A 13,659-nucleotide genomic window follows, 5' to 3' on the forward strand; every position below is an offset into this window, starting at 1 on the left:
GGCAACTACACATTCCTTCCAGAGCATGCAGCATGCATGCTTTTCCCCCAAGACATAAGCCCTGGGTCTGGGGAGTTGCAGAGCAAAGATATACCTGTCTTGTGCCACCCAAGACCATGCTTCTGTCTTTTTCACTTAATAAATCACTCCAAACCAACAAACTAGATTTGTCTGCCTCCTTCTTCGGTTTCTCAGCTCCTTCTGCATTTGGGGGTTGCTTTGTTTATATGGCTGTTTCATAGAACAATAGGGATGAAATTTAACCTGCATGCACCATTTCAGCCACAGCATTTTTTCCTGGCTAGAGTCTGTTTTGACTGGTTGATGCCCAGCCACACTGGTTGTTGACCGTTTTGAATATCACTCAAGCTTCAAGACTCCACTAACCCTGGCTAAGTACACATCACACGCTAAACCCAAGTATCAAGTTTCAGGGCAGCAGTGCTCCCCATTCTCTCCTGTCTTCTGCAAAAGCAGAAACACACTGGGAAGAGGGAGCATAGACCTTGTCTTGAGGAGTGGGTTTAATATGCAGTCTTTCCATGGAAACCTATCCAAAGAATGGCAATAGAAAATGTTACGTCCCATTCTGCAAAGCCACACTAAGAACTTTAACAGGACTTGGGAGAGAGAACTAGGAAGCGATTATGGGATATGCAGGCATAGCCACTGGAGGCAGAAAGAATAAATGAACAGTCTGCAGCCAGTACACCCTCCCTTACCTAGAGAATCTTCCTCACTCACCTCCTTGCCCCTTTCCGTTCTATTGACATGGTCATAGTCACATATAACAAATGCAACTAAATAAGTTGGCATGTGGGGCGTAGTGGAAAAGGTAGTAACAGTCCATTTGCTTCCATTCACATCTTCTTTTTCAGACTGACCTAGAGAAATTTATTTTAGTTCAAATCACAGCAAACCTAAGCAATAACAAGACTTTGAAATAATTTGTCAAATCAGTTGTCACACAGCTACTCCTTTCCAGCTATTCCTCAGAGCCTAGCCGTTCAGATTTCTCCACCTTCCCCTAAGCTATCCAAAACTACATTAGGAAGATCTCAGAATAGTATCTTTGGCCTGAATCAGCATTTTGAATAATACAAGCTTGATTGAGGGCCAAATCCACTAGCACTAACACTTAGCCCCTGATATCTGCCTCCTTTCTCCTCCACCTACTTCTATTGTTTTCTAGTCCAGCCCATTTCTCACAACACTCAATCTAGAGCTGCCCCCAGGCAGGTCAACAAGGTGCAATTCTACTATTCTCAGGTTTCAACTAAGACTTTAGCAGAAACAATCTGGGGACTTTAAAGCAGTAGTCACAAACTCAAATACCTACCAGGGCCAGGCACTTGAAGTGAAATGGGTTGGCGTATGCTAATAGGGCGTGCTGGGGATCATCTGAGAAGAGGCTGCAGGAGACAGCCAACCTCCTGCTGGCTGCGGCAAGACTTGCTGTCCTGGGAACCTGCCTTTAGATGGCAATTGTGGAGGCTAAATTCCCTTTTCAACTAAGGTCCTGAGACTTAGAGCCTCCTCTCAAATGTAACTGATCACTGCCACGTAAGAGCCATAGGCGCAGTGTTGTTAGAACTTCTCAGTTTACACATTTAAATTTTTATGTAAAATCTCTAGATATTTTAAAGTTGGAAACTGATTTAATCAAAAGAAAAAAAGGCACGTGAGCTAAATAAAACACAGCTGTGCACCAGATTCAGCCCAAGCCCACCAACTCGTTATCACTAATGATCAACAGTTGAAGCCCAAACGAATGGACAGGCAGACTGCCTACGTATAAGAACAGTATAATATCCTCAGCTTTGAATACAAAAGGAATCAGGACTTACCATCTCCAAGATGTGGGTGCTGACACATACTCCAGGTGACTGCACTACCTAATTATAGGAGGCTGTACTTATAATACACCATAATACACTGCCTAGAAAAGCCACTGGTGTAAACGTGATTACAAAGCTTATATAGCTAGATAGCTAGATATGGACAGAAAGCATTACTTACCTAGCTTTGGCATGTTGGAAAGGGCCACATAACTTGGATGATGAATAATTGTAATATTAAAAGTTGCCTTCAGAGCTGGCTCATCAAAACAAGGGAAAACAAACCTGGCAAATGTTGGTTCCAGCTGGGATGCTATCAGGACCCTGAAATACATTATGGAAAAATTTTTATTTATTTTTATCTCAACCCAGTGGAATAAAAAATATTGAGAGATGAGGGCTTGTAAGCTAGCATGGTGTGTGAGAGGAAGTTTCCTCCCATCTTCCTCACTGCCCACCCCATCACACCAACACACTCCAATTCTCATGGCACCTTAGAATTCTCATAAGACCTAAAATACAAGCACACTCTTTAATTTTCAACACAAAATAATTGCTTTATTACATCGTAAACCTTTAAAACCTTTTACAAACAGAATAGAAACAAATATAGCAAATATGCCACACCAGTCTTCCGAGAACCAGGTCTTTATAAAGCTAGGGTTACTTATTTGATAATGGTCTATTGCTTTCATCTTCCACTAAAGTAAAAGTCAGTGGAAGAATGTCTATATATTTTTTCTTTTTCTCACATGCCTGCTTTTCTTCCTAGCCAAAAACTTACACAAAGTTTTTATTTTAGACACCCTTGGGAGTAAACAATTTGGGCACACGCTGATTAAACAAAACAACTTTCAATTATACATGGGTAAATTTATCAAATCCCTACTGATTCTTCCTCCATCTCCATGGCAAAATACAAAGAGTCACATTATCCCACCATGCACTGATGACTTACAGGGAAAAGTTTAGGGGCGAGAAGATGTCAGGTTCACCCTCTGCAAACACTGCCTGAGACTGATGACAGCATAGGTCCCAGTAGACAACTTTCTTCTCGAAACAAAACAATCCTGCAGCCTCATTGTCCCATTTGCCAAGACTTGCTTACCTGGGAACCTGTTTTTAGATGACAACTGTGGATGCTAAATTCCTTTTTCAACAAAGGTCCTGAGACTGAAAGTCTCTACTACATTTGTTTTTGCATCAGCTCCAATTTTGGATAAATAAAAGGTGAATTCAACAAAGATCTCTCAAGAGGGTATCCCACACATTACTTAGCTTTGTGATCCCTCCTTCACTGTTACACAGTTGCTGCTCGCATAAAAATTCACACAGCTTTAGGTAGGACACATGGGACAGCTGGCACATGCAAACACCTCTCAGTCAGCTATTTTTAGGTATCATGACCTCACGTGACAAAAACAATGATTTACAGTAAGCCTATTTTGGCCTATTTGCCCTTGCCCACATTATTATACTCTTAGTTGCATAGGCTGGAGGGATCCCTGCGGGCTCTGATACCAGCTACTTTTGCTGAAAGAGCCTACTCCACTCCATCTACTACCAACTCTGCACTCCTGGACAAGTCACATAATCTTGTTAAGCCTCAGTTTCCTCACCTAGAAAATAATGACACTATTTACCTCGTACTGCTGTTTGAGCTTTTATATTATTGGTAATTAATTTTACCAACAAAACGCCGTTGAATTCTCCTATATCCCTTCCAATCTCACAAACCATTCTTGATACAGAGGAGCTATACAAGAAATCAAAGAGGGATGAGTTAGAGGATGCAATGGAGGCCTGGAAATCACTAATTACAGATGCATCTTTAAAAGTCCCAGGGTCAGGGGGGAGGTGGGGATGGTAATGGGTACCAAAAGAAAAATAGTTAGAATGACTAATAACTAGTATTTAATAGCACAACAGGGTGACTGTAGTCAAAATAATTTAATTGTACATTTAAAAATAACTAAAAGAGTATAATTGTTTGTAGCAAAGCAGATAAATGCTTGAGGGAATGGATACCCCATTCTCCATGATGTGATTATTATGCATTGCATGCCTGTATCAAAGTATCTCATGTACCCCACAAATACATATACCTACTATTATACCAGCAAAAATTATAAATATAAAAGAAAAGTTCTAGGGGTTACAGCTGGCCACAGGTTAAACATGAGTCATATTTGTCTCCCTAGTAAATTTGAAACTGCTAGAAATTAGAGTTAATTTTTTTTTATTCTGTATCATTTATAATACTTGGCAAAATCTGGGTTCACAGCAACTGCATAAGTATTTTGTTTAGCCAAGTACTAGTATAAAAGAAAAACAGCATGATATCAGTATATACAAAAGAATATAAAGTACTTTGGCAGAGTGTGTTATCCTGGCATTTGTTTTATGGTTTTGGTTACTGTCTGTAAGGGGACGGGACAAAGTAGAGAAGACTCAAGCCATTGACAATATAGTGGAAAGAATAGGAGTCAACAGGAAATTCAGTCACCTGAGTTCTTGCTCGGAACCTGTAGTGTAAAGACACTCGTGTAACTTTGGGAAAGTTGCTTAATATACCACTTAAATTTTCTATAAAATGTAGATGATCTCTAAGGTCACTCACAGCTTTAAAACTGATTCTAAGAGGGATTAGGATATCCAGCAGGATGGAAAATGAGCCCATGACGTGGCCGTGACAGAGTCATCTAAAGTTGGGAGAAACAACCCCCTTGCAGGTTAATGCATGGCCTTCAGAAGGTCTTTGAGCCCTCTGAAATTATAGGACATTTTGTACAACTGGTGGTATATTAAAAAGATACATGCTCTCTGAGGGATTCTCTCCTATTTTAAAAAATATATAAACACGTATTTTTAAAAAGCCAGCAAATGCCTATTTTCTTTGTAAAAGAAACTATAGGAAGTAAAGCTTGATCATACATTCTTAGCTGCCATGACTTCACAAAGCTTATGAATCTCAAGGAGGCTGCAAGGTGGGAGGTGGGGAGAAAATTAGACACTTTAAGGAAGTGGGAAACTTTTATTCTCCAGGTTCAAAAAGTGAACCTGGAGCATAAAAGCAGGTGGGGGCACCAGCTTAAAGAGTTGCCACTTTAGCAAATCAAACATCAAGCAAACGTTTTCCAATTCCATAATTGAGGTCTCCAAATAAGTAAAATAAAAGAAAATCTCTTGCATTTCATTCAACAATTTCCCTCCCTAGTTTTACACAAACAAACAAAAAGTTAGGGGGAAATCCCTACAGCACACAACCTTTGGCCCTCAACCTTACCTGCAAAAGTCAAGTCTAAACAGCAGCGCATATGATCAGATTATGCCGCCTCTGGGAACCTCACAGTGGTGTTTCTTTCTGTTTTCTCTATGCTTTGGACTCAAGCAACCCTGCAAAGGTATTCTGACCTCAGAAAATAGAACCATCCACCACCCTCTCTTCCCTTCAGCTCTCACCGAAACATGCTATTATGGTGTCCATGAAGTCTGTGTTTAGAATGGTCAGCTGGTGAGGGAGTTAATTTGGGAGAATTTGTCTCCTTGTGGGTCAGTATTGCAGAGCCACTTTCCTGCCCTCCTGTCTAGAAAGAGAATAATGGACTCACTGCTTTCTTGCGCTGGAAGTGGATCATGGACTCTCTGCTTTCTTCATGATTAAGAACCACATGACATTCTTGGAGAATAAATCTACTACCATACAAAAATATCCACTACATCCACTCAGTAAGCTATTTCATTCCAAATTATTTTATGAACTTTGTATTCCTACAGCTCTAGTTAACAAGTGCTGAATAGCATAGCTGATCAAGTATTAAATAAAACTCTTAGGAAAGTTGTCCTCCTCCGCAGTTTTTTTACACAATAACACACTGAGAAATCAAAAGTTTTAGTAGAGCCAGATGTTACCCCACTGGACCGTGGTTCAAAGGTTGGCTTATGAATCATGTTTGTTTATAACTTGTGTAATAGGATCTGAAAACTGACATTTTCACCATGCAACAAAACATAATAGATGTAAAATTCCAGAGAAAGGCGCCAAAATATGTTACAAAGATATTGAAAATAAATGGCCTTGAGAACCTGGGGGTGCCTGTTGAGCTTCTCAGCTAGATGAAGGCCACAGAAGAAGGGTCAGAGAATGGAGACAAAAGAGATGGAGAAGATATCTCTTGATGGAGGGGAGGGGCAGGCATTATTTTGCCAAGCTTTCCATGCTCTCAGGGAATTGGGAGGAGGGGCAACCTTCTAACTATGAGCTTGGAGGAAAGAATCCCTCAGAGAGCAGTGGAAGTGTTTCCCTAGGCTGAGAGGCTTCGAAGCCCAACTCACTTTTGAGAAAGATGAAATTGACAGTATGGCCAGGGTCTAAGTCCTACCAGGTGGCGATCTAAAAGGAATGAGAATAGCTGACTTCTTTGGAGTGCTGTTGCCTTGGGACTCATGCCAGTCCCTGGCCAGGGATGCATGAGTGTTCCTTGCAAGAGCTGTGTCCCCTATACACAGAGTAAGTCAATAAGGGGACTGTCTTGGGTCAGTCCTATAGAGCCACCTGGAAGAGGTTGGAGGAGCTTTGGAATACACTGCTCGGTGTCCAGGGGCTAAGGAAGAAGTCATAGTGACTATCAGAACAAAGACATAGGAGAAGTTGCTGAGTCAAGGAAATTGTAGAAAAAAGAGGGAAAACACCGAAGAAGCCAGGAAAATGACACCTCAAGGGAAAATTCATCTGTAAGACCAGAATGAGACCAAATGACAACAGTACTAGTTCAAGTAAGAAGTGTTCAATTTATCACCTCTCCCTGTCACCCCCAGACCCACTGGACTCTCGTGAAATCAAAATAGCAGCTATCAGGATAGGCAAAGCAGAGTAGAAATGTGAGGTAAAGAAAAGGAGACGGACTACACCCTCTAAATTACTGCCGGTTTCGATTCTAAAGCCAGCCCAAGAGTGGGAATGGAGCATGGGAGAGAATGGAGGTGGGAGAGGAGGTTTAACAGCAAATTAAGTTCAAAGGTTTGACTATTACACAGGATTGGATTTTCTAATTTTCGCATCTGACGTATTTGTGACTTAGTGACTGTAGATCGTCTGTCACCTAAGAATAAGCAGGAACTTATAGGCTGCTGGGGTCCTCATGCAGAGCAGAAAAGTTACCCCGCAGACTAAATTTCCCACTGTAAAAGGATAATGGGAAAAATAAAGTTTTGCTTTTACTAAACTATAAGCTGTGGTTTTTCAATATGCTAGCTATACTTATTTTTCAAAAGACACAGGATCTGAATTTTTGCTGTGCAAAATCATCTCCCAGAGAGAACTGCTCAGCCACATGATATATATGGGTATGACACCTCCATAGGATAATGAAATGATATCTTTCTTCTGTGACACCAGCATCATGTGCCTGGCACTTGAGTTCCCTGACCTTGTTTTGAGACTTACAAATTATTTCCTAATACTGTTCAAATTTCTCTCTTGTGTGTCATACCCTAATCACCATGCCAGATTTCTTAGCATAAACAGCAACTGCAAGGAAGTCTCTTTCTATTCTCTGTTCACTCTGCCTATACCTGCACACATTCATTGATTTTAATCATGTTGCTTTCATGTTTATTTGCACCCCCAAATATCCTAATTTTCACCAATGATTTCATACTTCCTTATTTGATCTTGGCCTTTCTATCTTCATTTCTCTACATACCTTTCAATTCCTTCTTCTCTTTAATCAAGGGAATACTAGGATCAGAAATGCAAGAAGAATTCTGGGAATCTGTGAACTAAAGTGGGATTATATGTGTTCTCTTATTAAATTTCACTTGATCTTAGCCAAAAGGCTGAGAAGCGCTGTCTCTTACTAAATTTCAAAAGTGAAGAGACCTTAAAAAGTCCAGTCATCTTAATTTACAGATGTGAAAACTGACTCCCCAGGAGTTTATGCAACTGATTAGACAACCAGCAAGTGCAAGGTAGTACCAGAATCAGGGATCCAGCTCCCAAGCCTGGGGTCCTTTCCAATGCATTGCCTGCTTTGAAGTACATAAAATAATAAATTCTAAAACTAAACTAAGATGTCATGAAGATAACTGAAGATTAACTTTAAAATTAATAGCATCCCCAAATGTAAAGATAATGAGCCTTCTGTTTGACACCACAAGGAAGTAACATAGGCTCAAGTCAGCCTTCTGCTGAAAACAGTTTTAAAACTTGATAAAACATATGAAACAACTATTTCAGACATAAGATAACCAGAAGCAGAGGACTGTGATTCTCAAGGAAGAGAAGCAAACAAGCCAAATGCTGCAATCACCCTGTCTTTCTACCTGGAAGCCGTTTCTAAACTGCAGCACAGAAACAATCCAGTGGTCTCACTGAGCTGAAGAAACAGACGTTAGAGTTCAGGGGCACCTAGACAGCTAGAACTTGCAGAGTGAGTTTAAGAAAAGAGGTAACTATGTAGAGAAAGACTTCCAGAAATCTGCATAGAATTCCCCTCAAGCCTTTAGTCAAATATCAATCCTCATGAGCTCAGGCAAAGAGAAGCTGTTGGGGAAATACTAAGTACCAGCGAAGGGTAAGCTGAACACTTCCCAGATTTCACATACTGTTCAGAGTTGTTTGAATTCCCTCAAGCCAGCGTATTGAAATCTTCAGAATATTTAGACTATTCAACAGAGAGAGACCAGCTGGGTGGTGCCTGAGTATTAAGCAAAAGTAGCTGTAGAATAAAGGCTTCTTTAGAGTCACTCTCAAAGAACTTAAAAACAAGGCTCAAGAGAATCAGACAAGGATCAGTAGGATCACCAAGTAATTTCAGTTACTACCCAAAAGGGCCAGCATTCTCTAAGCAATATAACAAAATCCAGCATTCAACAACATACAAATTTAAATGTCAGACACTCAAGAAAAAAAATGAGAAAATATCCAAACATTTGGAAAGCAAATAACGCAGTTGTAAATAACACAGGAGTCAAAGATGAAATCAAAATGGAAATTAGAAAATATTCTGAACTGAAAAAAAAAGATTAAAAACAACATAATATCATTTGTGGCATGGCATTAAAGCAATAGCAGCAAATTTGTAGTATGAAATTCCTACATGAGAAATAAAAGGGTCTTAAAGGAGGATCCAAGATGGCCATTTAGGAACAGCTCAGGATTGCAGCTCCCAGTGAAAGCGCAGAGGGTGAGTGGACACCGCATTTTTATTGCCCACAGACTAGGAAATTCCCAGGTGGAGGAGCTCTACAGGTCACCAGCGCGGCTGTTTCGGCCAGCCCGGCTGTGCCGGCTGGCGCTGCTGCTTTGCCCCGCGGGGCTGCTTTGTCGGCGCCCCGGAACAGCGGTTCTCCTTATGTGATATTGTGCTGGCCTAGAGCCAGAACCAGAGCAAAACTATTTTATAAAATGCAAAGCTGTTTTCAGATAAGTTGAAATGGCTGCCCCATTCTCCTCACAATAACTACTGTCCTTGGCCTCTGTAAATAGAACTGCCAGTTTGTTCTTCAAAACTATGTAAAGCTGCTTACATTTTCTTATCAGTAACTGCTCTCTGTGGCCCTAATGTGACAGGTAAGCAGTCCTAACCCATGACATCTTGGCTCCTGCGACTTGTAATAAGTAACTAAGGTCTGTGATTTCCACCTTAACCAGATAATGTGTAAACAAATGTTTATCTTGACTTCTGTAAACCACTTAAGTAACAAACGGAATGACAAAAGTCCCCATCCCTTGGAATGTCCGGGGACCCCCACCCTCATCTCTGCCCAGGAGGTAATTTACAGAATCCACTAGCCCTCGGAATGTCTGAAGCCTTTTCATCCCCATCCCTGCCCCTCTCCCCCACTCCCAAGGTGGTTTTTCGGGTATCAAAAATCGTGGCACCCTCCTGTTGCCACCACAGGTTGGAGAGACATGAGTCCTCTGTGGTCGCCGGCATAAATAAATGACCCTGCAATCTGGCATACTTTTGTCTCGTGATAACTTTCTACGCTCCGGTCAAATACAACACTTACAAAATACACCAGTCTGGGTGCCCTTTTGGCTGGCGATTGGAGCCACGGGAAGTCGCCCATTCGTCTGTTTAAAAGGGGACTGAGCAGGGAACCAGGACAGTAGATTCCAGGGCAAAAAAAAAAAAACAAAAAACGCCACAAACCTCAGTGCCGCTGTTTAAGCCAGCGCAGTGAGTGGCCGCAGGGGAAAACAAACAGACCCCGGCGCCTCTTCAACAGGCAACTGGAACACAAACTTAAAAAAGGCTCTGAGGTCAGGCGTGGTGGCTCAAGCCTGTAATCCCAGCACTTTGGGTGGCCGAGGCCAGTGGATCACGAGGTCAAGAGATCGAGACCATCCTGGTCAACATGGTGAAAACTCATCTCTATTAAAAATACAAAAAATTAGCTGGGCATGGTGGTGCGTGCCTGTAATCCCAGCTACTCAGGAGGCTGAGGCAGGAGAATTGCCTGAACCCAGAAGGCAGAGGCTGCAGTGAGTGGAGATCGTGCCATTGCACTCCAGCCTGGGTAACATGAGTGAAACTCCATCTCAAAAATAAAAGGCTCTGAGGCAGGGAGCCAGGTGATCAGGCTCGGCTGGTCCCAAACCCACAAAAGAACAGCAATCAGAAACTCTGGATTGAGTGTTTCACAGCAAGCGCAGCTGAACCCGGGACGATCGAGCTCTGTGGGGGACTGGTGTCTGCCATTACCGAGGCAGCCCACCACCACGGAGGTAGTCGGCCAATGCTGAGGCAGCCTGCCGTTGCCAACGCAACCTGCCACAGCAGAGAGACTCCGCCTCAACAGAGGCGGGCCACCATCGCCAAAGCAGTTCTAACTACATCCATATAAACAGGACTGCAAAGAAGTTCACTCGGCAGCTGGGGGGGAGCCCACAGCAGCTCAGCAAAGCCTCTACAGGCCAACAGTGACTAGGCTGCCTCCTTGCTGGGCAGGGCAGCTCTGAAGGAAAAAAAAAAGAAGGCAGCAGCATAACGGAAATTCATAAATAAAGCCCTAACTCCCTGGGACAGAGCACCTGGGAACAAAAAGCAGTTTATGACTTCTGCTGCAGCAGACCTAAACGTACCTGCCCAGCAGCTCTGAATGAACAACAGAGCACACAGCTTACCATTTGAGCTCCTATAAAGAAGAGACCGTCTCCTCAAGCAGCTCCCTGACCCCTATATATCCAAAGAGACACCTCATAAAGGAGAGATCAGATTGACACTAGGCGGGTATCCTTCTGGGACAAAGATAGCAGAAGAAGAAAACTGGTAACAACCCTTACTGTTCAGCAGCTGCTGCAGGTGAACCCCAGGCAAGCAGGGCCTGGAGTGAACCTCAGCAGACCTACAGCAGAGGGTCCAGACTGTCAGAAGGAAAACCAAGAAACAGAAGTAACCTCATCATCAACAAACAGAACGTCAATCTGAAAGATTTGAGACCCAATCTGAAAGCCAGCAACTACAAAGTCGACAGGTGGATGAATCCTTAAAGATGGGAAGAAACCAGCGCAAAAAGGATGAAAACACCCGAAACCAGAACACCTCTCCTCCTACAAGGGATCACAACTCCTCACCAGCAAGGGAACAAGGTTGGAGGGAGAACGAGTGTGATGAAATGACAGAATCAGACTTCAGAAGGTGGGTAGTAAGAAACTTCTGTGAACTTAAAGAACATGTTCTAACCAAATGCAAAGAAACTAAGAACCTTGAAAAAAGATTTGACGAAATGCTAACAAGAATGGACAAAATAGAAAGGAATATAAGTGAATTGATGGAGCTGAAAAACGCAACACGAGAACTTTGTGAAGCATGCACAAGTATCAACAGCCGAATTGACCAAGCAGAAGAAAGGATATCAGAGGTCGAAGATCAACTAAATGAAATAAAATGGGAAGGCAAGACTGGAGAAAAAAGGGTAAAAAGGAATGAACAAAATCTCCAAGAAATGTGGGACTATGTGAAAAGACCTAATCTACATTTGATAGGCGTACCTGAATGCGACGAAGAGAATGAATCCAAGCTGGAAAATATTCTTCAGGATATTATCCAGGAAAACTTCCCCAACCTAGCAAGGCAGGCAAATATTCAAGTCCAGGAAATACAGAGAACACCACAAAGATATTCCTCAAGAAGAGCAACCCCAAGGCACATAATCGTCAGATTCACCAGGGTTGAAATGAAGGAGAAAATACTAAGGGCAGCCAGAGAGAAAGGTCGGGTTACCCACAAAAGGAAGCCCATCAGACTCACAGCAGATCTCTCAGCAGAAACCCTACAAGCCAGAAGAGAGTGGGGGCCAATATTCAACATCCTTAAAGAAAAGAACTGTCAACCCAGAATCTCCTATCCAGCCAAAATAAGCTTCATAAGTGAAGGAAAAATAAAATCCTTTGTGAACACACAAGTACTCAGAGATTTCGTCACCACCAGGCCAGCTCTACAAGAGCTCCTGAAAGAGGCTCTACACATATAAAGGAACAACAAGTACCAGCTCAACTAAAGGGCAAAACACCCAGCTAGCACCAAAATGGCAGTATCAAATTCGCACATAACAATATTAACCCTAAATGTAAATGGACTAAATGCCCCAATCAAAAGACACAAACTGGCAAAGTGGATAAAAAGCCAAAACCCATCGGCATGCTGTATCCAGGAAACCCATCTCACATGCAAGGATACACAAAGGCTCAAAATAAAGGGATGGAGGAAGATTTACCAAGCAAATGGAGAGCAAAAAAAAGCAGGAGTTGCAATTCTCATCTCTGATAAATTAGACTTTAAAGCAACAAAGATCATAAGAGACAAAGAGGGACATTACATAATGGTAAAAGGATCAATGCAACAAGAAGAGCTAACGATCCTAAATATATACGCACCCAATACAGGGGCACCCAGATACATAAGGCAAGTTCTTAATGACTTACAAAGAGACTTAGACTCCCACACAATAATAGTGGGAGACTTTAACACCCCATTGTCAATATTAGACAGATCAACCAGACAGAAAATTAACAAGGATATCCAGGACTTGAACTCAGACCTGGACCAAGCAAACCTAATAGACATTTACAGAACTCTCCACCCCAAATCCACAGAATATACATTCTTCTCAGCACCACATCACACCTACTCTAAAATTGACCACATAATTGGAAGTAAATCACTCCTCAGCAAATGGAAAAGAATGGAAATCGTAACAAACAGTCTCTCAGACCACAGTGCAATCAAGTTAGAACTTAGAATTCAAAAACTAACCCAGAACCGCACAGCTTCATGGAAACTGAACAACTTGCTCTTGAATGTTGACTGGATAAACAATGAAATGAAGGCAGAAATAAAGATGTTCTTCGAAACCAACGAGAATGAAGACAAAACATACCAAAATCTCTGGGACACATTTAAAGCAGTCTCTAGAGGAAAATATATAGCAGTAAGTGCCCACATGAGAAGAAAGGAGAGATCAAAAATTGACACCCTATCATCAAAACTGAAAGAGCTAGAGGAGCAAGATCAAAAAACCTCAAAGTCTAGCAGAAGACAAGAAATAGCTAAGATCAGAGCAGAACTGAAGGAGATAGAGACACAAAAAAGCCTTCAAAAAATCAATAAATCCAGGAGCTGGTTTTTTAAAAAGATCAACAAAATAGACCACTAGCCAGATTAAAAGAAAAGAAAAGAGAGAATAACCAAATTGATGCAATAAAAAATGATAAAGGGGATATCACCACAGATTCCACAGAAATTCAAACCCTCATCAGAGATTATTACAAACAGCTCTATGCACATAAACTAATAAACTTGGAAGAAATGGA

The 13,659-nt window shown here is 41.8% G+C and overlaps 1 protein-coding gene across 3 annotated transcripts in view; it reads right to left on the reverse strand.

Annotated features, from left to right (window-relative positions):
* Positions 1–13,659, reverse strand: part of LVRN (laeverin) — a 73,086-nt gene that overhangs the window by 39,436 nt on the left and 19,991 nt on the right. For all 3 annotated transcript variants that reach the window (XR_004267493.1, XM_032273992.1, XM_032273983.1), the window contains exons 2-3: positions 2,020–2,162; positions 745–884 (exon numbers count right to left, since the gene is read on the reverse strand). Coding sequence is in view for 2 of the 3 variants with exons in the window: in XM_032273992.1 (XP_032129883.1) it covers positions 745–884; positions 2,020–2,162 (283 nt within the window). In the remaining variant the exon portion in view is untranslated. The remainder of the gene's footprint in view (positions 1–744; positions 885–2,019; positions 2,163–13,659) is intronic.

Source organism: Sapajus apella, unplaced genomic scaffold, assembly GCF_009761245.1.
Source record: "Sapajus apella isolate SASKATOON/1434 unplaced genomic scaffold, GSC_monkey_1.0 scaffold1, whole genome shotgun sequence".
Taxonomy (NCBI): Eukaryota; Metazoa; Chordata; class Mammalia; order Primates; family Cebidae; genus Sapajus; species Sapajus apella.